This window comes from Montipora capricornis, chromosome 4 (assembly GCF_036669925.1).
Source record: "Montipora capricornis isolate CH-2021 chromosome 4, ASM3666992v2, whole genome shotgun sequence".
Classification (NCBI taxonomy): domain Eukaryota; kingdom Metazoa; phylum Cnidaria; class Anthozoa; order Scleractinia; family Acroporidae; genus Montipora; species Montipora capricornis.
In genome coordinates, this window is record NC_090886.1 from 20,760,834 (window position 1) to 20,770,833 (window position 10,000).

Consider the following 10,000-nt stretch of genomic DNA (forward strand, 5'->3'; position numbering starts at 1 on the left):
GTTTTCGCGTGAGAGGTCACATATACTCTGGATCCTTCCTTTAACGTGCAAATGGACGCGATTGGCGCAAAGATATTCTCTTGAAAAACTGGTGAGCCTTTGTTCTTATGCTAATGCTACCGAACACTAAATCCCTGCATTAATTTATTCACTCACGGTGACTGTGCCTTGAGAGTGGCCAAAACGTTGGCTATTAAGTTTTTTATTCGCTTGTTTGAATTTTCCCCATTGGTACAGTACATTGACAGTGGTACATGCAAGCCTTTGGTGGTTTTTTCAGCAACATTGGATTGGTGGGAGGGGGAAAGTAGGAATAATTTAAATCTTTATACCTCTGACAATGGTCACAATGCTGGCCACATTTGCTGAAGGCTCAATTATTGAAATATTCACTTTGCAACAAAAAAGATAAAAACAGTTCTTTTCAAGCCCTAAAGTTCCGAGGTTGGAGGTACAAGAAGCCGATTCCGCTAAAGTCAATCGACCTGTACTAGACAATTCTGCTTTATTCTCGATATGTAGCAAGAAAGATCTACATGTACATATATTTCGAAATGCTTGGAAGATGAAACATGGGTGGCTAGAAGATTTAGAAGAAAAAAATAGACCTCTGTACAGTTGTGTGCTTAGTTACCTGGCCTTTAAATGAAAGTGTGGCTGGTGTTGACCTTGTTATGATACAGACCTCCCTCCTTTTGTTATGTTAATGATGTTGTTGTCATGCTAATTAGTAAGAACTTACATAACAGGTTTCTATCAAAACAAGGTCAACTCCAGCCTCACTTTCATTCACAGGCCAGGTAACTAAGCACACAACTGTAAAATGGACTATTGTACCTTGGGAAAGGGCCCAACCTTTTTTGGGGGATTGCCCCTATGGGCCATATGATCCCTTCAGAAAAAATTCTGGTAAGAACACTGCACGAGGCCTACCATTGTACATGCAAGTATGCGGTTTAGCCTGTTTACGTATTTAAAGTTGTAAAGGCTTTTTTAAAATTCAAAATCTGTTACGTACATTTTTTCCAAGTAAAATTGAGAGTTTTTCGAAAATCGTGGATGTCACTTTGGAATGATGATAATAATAATAATAATAATATAAACTTACATGTATATAACATGAAGTATAGCAGGGCTCGAGACTAACAGTTGCCAACTAGCCACAGGCCAGTGAAATTTCAGTTTTGGCTAGAGTAGATTTTGAGTTTTCAGTAGCCAATGGGGCTAGTAAATATTGTGAAGCAGTGGAGTTCTGGATGAAAACAAAAAATGAATTGGGTAGAAGGAGAGAATAGAAACTAACAAAAACAGAAACTGTTAGCAGATTCTATGGAATTTACTGCCTTAGAAAATGATACGTAAGTTGAAGAAAAAAAACTGAAGAGGCAAATGCGGATTACAGTTTCTCTGCACCCCATTACAAACAATTAATGTGTGAAATCATGGCTGCCTTTAAAGCCTAGTTTCCAGGGAAACACCTTTTACATTCTTCCCCAACCAATCGTTGATGATCACAAACAAGACACAAGAGATAGAAAATTCTCTTTCATTGCGTGACGTTGTTCGTGACGGGTAGCAACACAAAAGCGAGGAAACACAATAATTGTTAAACTGTTTCTGATTGTTTGTGATCAATTGACGATAACTTTTGCGCATGTGATACATTTTGACGAATTGTAATGAAAATGGCATTTGAGTTCGATTGTGGCAATGAGGATGCTCCTCAAAACAGTGTGAGTTTAATGAATATCAAAGAATTTAGTACCACATGCCAAATACACTGTATACCGGTAGTAGAGTTCTCGATCATGAAGAGCCAGTTCCTGCATTATAATTTAATACTGGCTATGCTGCAACCGTTGCTGCTCCTCTCCGCCTTCTTCTTTGCAACAACTCCAACATAAGAAGACGTTGAACACGATGTAAAAACTTAATTCTGCTTTTAATTTTGACTGTGCCCTTTTGTTACGATGTCACGAGATCAAGTTGCGTAAAGCAATCACCCATATGGAAAACAGAATCGCAAACACAATCGCAAAAAGTGACAGTGTTTGCTATCGAGCCATCGCAAACTGTCAACATTGGCCCAATAGTTTTTGTCAAGCTAACATTTTTTAAAAAACTGAGTTTACTTGTTTTACCAATTCCTCAGTTCTTCCATAGGATTGGTAGCATTGGAATCTTTTGAAGAATTTGTGAACCTTTCGGGTTTGCCTGTACAAGAACAAGCACCAGCAAAAAACCTCTGTGAAAGAGATGCTGTTGTAAGTTCCTGTGGCACATTTTCAAGTGGCTCAGGAAATGGAGGTGGTTTTGTTAAAAAACATCCAAGCCTTTGTAAAGCATCAGATAGGAATGCAAAGTTTTTGCTTAGATCACAGCAGGCAGATGGCATTTCTTACAAACCAACTGATGGAGAGAATGGTAATCTTTCATCTGCAATGGTAAAACTTGTGGAGTCTGCACATTTTGGAAACCCAGGTAAATGTTGGTGAACCTAATTTCCAGCACTCAGCAAACTCCTCTTGTGTTCTCATACACCTGACCAGAGCTTTCAATAAAATTGGAAGTTGGCGGTTGAATAGAGAAACCGACTGTTGTCATTGTCAAAATGAATTATTTTTAATTCTAGGTTTGAAAGAATCTGTCTTCATTACCTCAATTTAGGAAAAAAGTAGCTACCTTCTCTGGATGAAGTACACTGTAGCTAACGCTTTTCATTGGGAAGGAAAGGAACTTTATTTAAGTCAAAAGTGTCTAGTCGTTCTAGTGCTGGAGTACTAATTGGGGACACCGTAAACTGAAATTAACAATTAACGCAAATCAAGTCAAATGTAACCTGGCTTGTCTTTTGAAAGGATCACACACATTTGTACAACACAGCATATAGTTACTTAATAATGTATTTACAGTGCTATTTTTGAGTCCTGGCATTTTTGTGTTTTTGTACATGTATGTATTTCATACATTGCTTTTTTTCTTAAAACTGTTTTTTAATACAATATGGAAAGGGATTTTACCATTTCTTTTGTTCTTGTTATATAATTTGTATCCACAGAGAAGGAATATATAAGAAGGAAATTTGACAAGTGCAGTGGTGGAGTAAATATTTTAGGAATTGAAGAATTTGCCTTGTTTATGGCTGAGATTGGACTGGAGACTGACAGGATGAAAGACTTTTTCAGGTAAAACTTAAAGTGCAACAGTATGATAAAAAAATAGCTACCTTTTGTCTTCATAATTTGTGCTGATTACTAAACCTTGCAAATTGCAATAATTCATTTGACAGACTGTTATTACTACAGTGTAGCTTTAAAATCTTGAGAGAGCTCTAGACTTGGAGAATGTAATGTGTGTGTACTTCTGTAGCACTAGAGATTTTGGCTTTCACAGGTTATTAAACTGTATCTTGCATAGTCGACATTTCTATCCGGTTCTCTGGGGCCTTCAGGGATGTTTTCATTGTGAGTAATGGCATAAAATCCAAATCCTGAGCTTGTTTAGGTGTCATCTTGTTTGTAACTCCAAGAGCTTTGACATGGCTTATTTTCCCACGTCATGTTCAAGGCTTTCTTAGGTCGCAGGAGTTTGAACTCCACAAAAACACAGTTGGCCTTTAGTGGCAACTTCTCGCTTTTGACTTTACGACACACAAGTTGTCTTCTTTGTCATGTGGGTCTCACTGCACCTTTGTTCTTCTTTGTCTAATGGTTGAGAGTTACTGTAGCTGGCTGCGAATCTTTATCCGGTCCTTGTTATATTTAACAACTAGTGATTTGCTAAGTCCTCTTTTTTCTGCAACCTTTTCCCAGAGCTTCTTAGTCTTAAGCTCTTTCATGGTATCTAGAAGATCGAGAGTTTTTATCTTGAAGTCTATAGATTTGCCCCCCGACGGTTGTTGTTGCTGATGTCGTTGCCAGAATCGCATTCCTCTAGCTCTGCTTGCTGGTGTGTAGTTTGATTGACACATTTGTCTTGAGTTTTCGATGAAATAGCAGTTCCTCAGCTGCTTTTGCCGAGCTTTAAGTGCTGAGATGGATGTTTGAATCGCACATGAATATCGAGGTATTTCTGTTAAAGATGTTGATGTCTGATTATTTTCAGATCATTTTGCATAAACCATCCGAATCAGCTGACTTTTGAAGAGTTGATTTCTGGATTGGCAGCTATGGATCCAAGTACACCTCATGGAGGACTTTCTGGGGAGATGCGTTGTCGATACATCTTCAGGTTCTATGCAGTTGAAGAGGAAGGTGTTCTTTCCTTTGAGGAATTCAGGTAAGTAACTCTCAAACATGGAGAACGTACCGGCTTTACTGCACCTTTTATAAAAATTCTGGCCCTGAAGCTCAACTTTCACCCAACAATTCTGCGCTAATCAAGTTTGATTTGATTAATGGCATATCATTAAAAAAAAGAACTGTTTATCACTGTTAATCATGTTTGGAGGGAAAATTAGCTAATGCTATTAAAAACTGAATTGAGACAGAGGGAAGTTGGCCAATCACAACATTAGATAAGAGCCATTATTCTCTTTTTCTACAAAGATTATAATGCCAGTAAAAACTAAACCACTCAACTTGAGTTTGAACTTCAATGTTAATTACAGTAAATAAGAAATTATCAGTGTCGTGTAAATACAAATGTATTAATGATTTATGAGCACGAACCATAGGCAAGTGCAATTTGAAAACTTTCAAATTATCACTAGCGACCTTAAATCACAAAATACCCAAGCAAGTTCATACGATTTTTCATTTTTATATACTTCCCAGAATTACTCTCTCGCTGTGTTTCCATAGCAACTTCCATATTGCACTCAATAACATGTATTACACTCTATAAATCTGCTATGCTATTAGTTTCTTGAACAGTTGCTTTGACTCCCTATGTTGCTCTCAGCCTGTTCGAAGGGTTTTGATATTAATTTTATCCCATTTGTGAAAAATGGTTTAAAAACCATTCTTGTGGAATGGAGAGGCTTTGGCAACTTGTTCACGAGCAAGTAATGTGGAATAAGGTTATAAAAAGAACAGAATAATGACCAACAAAATGGGCTATATCAAAGAGCAGATGCTGTAAATGTTTTACTGGTCGATGATTATGATTCTCATGAATATAATTCCAGGTCAGTGATAAGGGATATACAGCATGTCAAGGGAAAAAGTGCACAAGATGCTGCTGTGTCAGAGGAGGCAGTCAACAAAGCCAAGTATGTAAAACTTTGTTCTACGCTGAGAAACTTCATGGTGGTGTTTTGGGTTCATAACTTGACTTGCGAATGCAAAGAAGTCTTGGAAATCCTCTTAGGTGATAGCCTGTGAAAAAACCGGATGCTCTCGCAAGCTATTTAGGTGAACTCTGATTTAAATTCATGTGCACTTGTGTCAATTGCCTTATGGGCAATCTTGCCAGAAGGGTTTGCGAACGGTGTGTGGACTTCTTGAGGTTCCACAGAGTTATTAGCTAGTATTAATCTCGGATTATTGAAGCGTGTTCGTCAGTCGCTTTGGAAGCAAAGAAGAAAAGTAGGGAAAGAAACAATCTTATCGTAACAACCAATCATGAGGTGCGCGATTGTCATTGACGTATCAATGCAGGTATGACGTAATTCAAGATCGCTGAAATAGCGGGCAAACGAAAAAACAAAAATTTGGTAAAGCTCACCCTATGCACAGGGCACCCAAGATAAGAAATAACGTTCTCCTGCATGTAATTTCGAACGCAAAAAGATTGACTGCAGAATACCTGACCACTATTGTGTTCTTGTAGCGGCTTCGTTTGAAGAACAAGGCATGTAACAATACACGCTATGCATATGCAAACAAGAAGCCTGGAGGCGCTTATGCTGGGTGGGTCGATGTAAGCATTAAAACTTTTTGTAGCGATAATCAAAGTCTGTTTACACTAGCAAACAAGCTTGTGTCAGGAAGGCTCCTGCTTGCATTAAAGTGGCAACGAGGAAAACCTGGAATTTGAATAGTGCAGTGGCAAGGAACAAGGAATTTTCTTACATGAAGTGAATTAAGAAACTGATCAGGGCTTAAAGGGTGATCCCTGTGAAGATATGTAATTTGACTGCAGAAAAGGTCCATTTTCTGTCTGGTTTTGTAAATTTTTAGTTTAGCCAATGCAATGAAGAACATTCAAGTCTCAGGGGAGCAACAGACAATCTCCTATTTAAGAACATTTTCAAAAGCTCGCAAAATTCATTGCTAGGCACTCTAAATGAAAAATGTTTTGTTGTACGAGCAAAGTTTTGGAGAATAATAGAATTTTTTATAACACTCACTGTAATTGCTTATGTAGAGGTCACAAATTGAACCAATGGAGCCCAAGGGAAAACACCGATTCCCGTTGGTCCACAAGTTAAGCCCTCTTGGACTTATTTGGATGGTAGACCGGTCGGTGATCACCCTTGTGTTGTCACTATTGAAGTCGCGCTGCTCGGAGTCTACTGATATTCAAGAACGTTGTTATTGCAAAAATACATAGAGTGTGATACCTTTATTTTGAACAATTACTTGAAAGCGGTACAAAAAGATTCTCCCCAAAAGATACAACTTACTACCTCGTCGGTGACAAAACGGGACTCTATCCTTTATTATCTATCTCTATCCTTTATTACCTCTATCCTCTATCCTTTATTATTGCAAGTTTATAACCTAATTATGTAGTGTCAGTATGCATATTACAAACAAACGTAACTCTAAGTAGAGCAATGATCGATAAATAAGGTATCGTAGGTAATGATCGGTAATAATTTCGATAGAGTACGTGCCGCGCTTAAATTTATCCGAGTGGGGACTTTTCTCGATTTATAGTACTTTGTGAAAGTTGCTTCAAATTTCGTGTTTAGACAAACTCTTTGCTAACCAGTTGAACTATTCGTTTGATGATTTACAACTGTTACAAGCCGCGGAACTCGTTGGTTCCATTGGTGAACTCATTCCTTCGATTGGCAAACTCGTTGGTTCGATCGATGGCAACGAACAGGTTCCCAGTTGGAAGCACACTCTATGCAAGTATTCACGGTTCTATACAGCTAAAAAAACAGCGCTAATAAATCCAAGAATTCAATCTCTGTTCACTATTTGACAAGTGGACAAACTGCATGGTTCGATTGGAGAACTTCTTTCTCTAGATTTCATGAACATTCGGGGCGTGTTGTGTTTGATCAGCACTTCAGCGTTTTTCTTGTGCACCTTGATCTTGCACATGATTCAAAGTTGGACTGGAACCTATGAAATCGCACATAGTGTTTGTCCAACCTGATCGACCCCTGATCTTGCACGTGATTCCAAGGTGGAATGGAGCCAATGAAATCGCGCAATAGAAGAACATGGCGATTTGTGACTATGATGAAAAAGCGGAGCTCGCCCGAATCGTTAACACGCGACGCCTACGGCATCCCGCTTAATAACGGGTATTCTGTAGTTAAGCCCAAACTCACAACTGAAAATTATTGTAGAACAATGTCTTGTTTTAAACTCAGAGTGATTGTCCATTTTTTAGAAACTGTGCTGATCTCAATGTTATTTCAAGGTCTTGTCGTGGTTGGGGTCGAACTTCAACCTCGTATACCAAAATCCGTGTAGTATTTCTCATCTTGAAGTAAGTAGATTTTGCTTCTTTTCATTTGACAGAATTTTCGGAAGAGGCCCAAGCGAGAAGCTACGATTGGTGGACTTTTTAGAAGCAGTGGGTAGCTTGCGGTTTCGCGGGACATCTGTTCTGTTTCGACTTCCCGTGGCAATCACCCAACTTGTTCAAGAGGAAGTCTATGAAAGCCTGAACGAAGATCAGCAATCTAAGTATATTGCTATGAGTCATTTCTTTATTGAAGTTGTGCGATCATAAGAGTAATCATTTTGCCCTAAATTGACCGCTCCTCGTAGGGGCTTTTCGGCTTTTGCAACATCAAGGCCATGAGACCAATTCGGCCAACTCAATGTTGTGTTTTATCTAAATTAATTAAATTATGACTACTGGAACATCAGGATCCCGTAACCCATCCGGCTTTTTTTCAATCACATTTCAATTGTCATACCACTGACCCCGTTGCATGGCGATCAATGACTGCATTTTGGATTACAATTCATCAGCCGTGCTCGTCCCTGCTACATTAACCATACTTTCACCTTTTTTATTTCACTTAGATGAAATTTCAACACCTTAAAGTAAAAACGAATGTGCGCACTTTGTATTTAACTTTTCAGTGCTACATCTCCGAAAAAGAAACGACGCGTTAATGACGCCGAGGCTACGTTAGAATTTCAAGGAGATGGTTTTGCAGTTGAGTAAGTAATATAATATTTCAATAGCTGTCCTTTTATGTAACCAAGGTTCTACATATACGCACAGCACAATGCATATTCTTCGTGCGCCTTGCGTCAGAATTTCGTAAGTATATTTGGTCATCATTAAAAGATTCAACTATAACAGCACAAACTCTTTCGGCGTTACCCAATCACTTCCCAGTGATGCAGGTTTTTAAATGTCTCACAATCATTGGCTTGCTCCCCTGGGAGGGAAAAATAACAATAGAACTTCAATGAATTTGGCGGCAAAAAGGAATTTATTTGCCAAATTATCCCTTTTTGAGTTTTGAAACTCACTGCTTGATTCATTTCTCTTCTGAGATCTTCTGAAAAATTGTAATATGAATTTGCAATCAGGGACAAAATTGCGAATTCCTCAATCCGTGCTCTTACTGTTTCTGTTTCAGTAGCCCCCCACCAATCGCACTTTTCAATGTTGCAACTATGTTACAGCGTCTGTTAAGCGTTTTTTTAACATTGAAACAGGAGAGGGGGTGGTTACGGATGTTTTCGTTTTTTCGGTCATGTAACAGCGCTACAGTTACACCTGTCTGTTAGACAAGGCTTAATTTCCTGAAATGTCTCTACACTTTAATTCCTGATTGTAGTTTCCTGTGTCCTTGTTTTGCGAGAACGGTGAATGATCCGTTTAACAGCTACGCCTCCACAACTTAGCTGTGGCAGAGGCGTGTAGCATCCAAACTAGTAAAGAGTACGCGGAATTTTGTCGATATAAACTCATGGCAGAAATAGGAGGTTTTTCACAAACGTCTATTTCAATTCTAGTTTTCAGTGGTACTTAAATCGTTTACTTGTAAACTAGGCGAAGAAGAGTGGACTTAAAAGAATGAATTAAAATTCAAAATTAGACGAGAGATAACTTACCTTGAAGGATAATTCCAATTCTCTGAGTATATACGCAGTCTCGTCACCAGAGCCTCCGGTCGACCCAAAGCTCTGGGAAACTCTATTTAGGAGAACATGGGCCGTGAGGTTCTTATAGCCAAAAATTGGCTATTTGAACCGTACTGCGCCTGCTCACTCCTCGTGCTAATATGAATGAACCAATTAGAGACACATTTGATTTTTCTTCACGAAAACCAATGAGAAGACACTTTTTTTCAGGGTTCCCCAGAGCTCTTCTCTCCCTCAGTCAAGAGAAGAGCTCTGGGGTCGAGATTGAGTATATACGGAGCAGTTATGACCGCACTTTGCGATCCTCCATCGCGCATGCGTGTAGACCTCTCTTCAAAGTTGCATTGTTATGCAAATCACCACCCTATGTAAACCCAGGAGTGCCCGACATCGCCCTCTTCTTCTTGAGTAAATAATTAGGGAAAGAAAAAACTTTTGTCGACGACTAGCAGATTACTTAGAAGATATGAGGTCACAATTGCTCCGTATATACTCGGAGAAGTGGAAATATCCTTCAAGGTAAGTTAGCCCTCGTCTAATTTTGAATTCTCCTCATAAATACTCCACGTTATGACCTTGCTGTGCGTTGTTCAAAGCAGGGAAACAAATGTTCTCATGATGACCGAAATATAACATTAACAGAAACATTAATTTTCCATAACACAATTGTCAATCGTGATGCAGTGATTTGACCAACATCTTCGTCAGAAGAACAAATTAAGTTTCTTCTATAGAATTTCGAAAAGGTCGACTCATTTGACCAG

General features: G+C 38.8%; 1 protein-coding gene across 2 annotated transcripts in view; it reads left to right on the top strand.

The window, feature by feature from the left end:
* The window catches only part of LOC138045773 (uncharacterized), a 44,964-nt gene that overhangs the window by 4,325 nt on the left and 30,639 nt on the right, over positions 1-10,000 (top strand). For both annotated transcript variants that reach the window (XM_068892391.1, XM_068892392.1), the window contains exons 3-8: positions 2,164-2,481; positions 3,059-3,185; positions 4,105-4,278; positions 5,129-5,212; positions 7,647-7,814; positions 8,220-8,300. In XM_068892391.1, the coding sequence (XP_068748492.1) occupies positions 2,164-2,481; positions 3,059-3,185; positions 4,105-4,278; positions 5,129-5,212; positions 7,647-7,814; positions 8,220-8,300 (952 nt within the window). The remainder of the gene's footprint in view (positions 1-2,163; positions 2,482-3,058; positions 3,186-4,104; positions 4,279-5,128; positions 5,213-7,646; positions 7,815-8,219; positions 8,301-10,000) is intronic.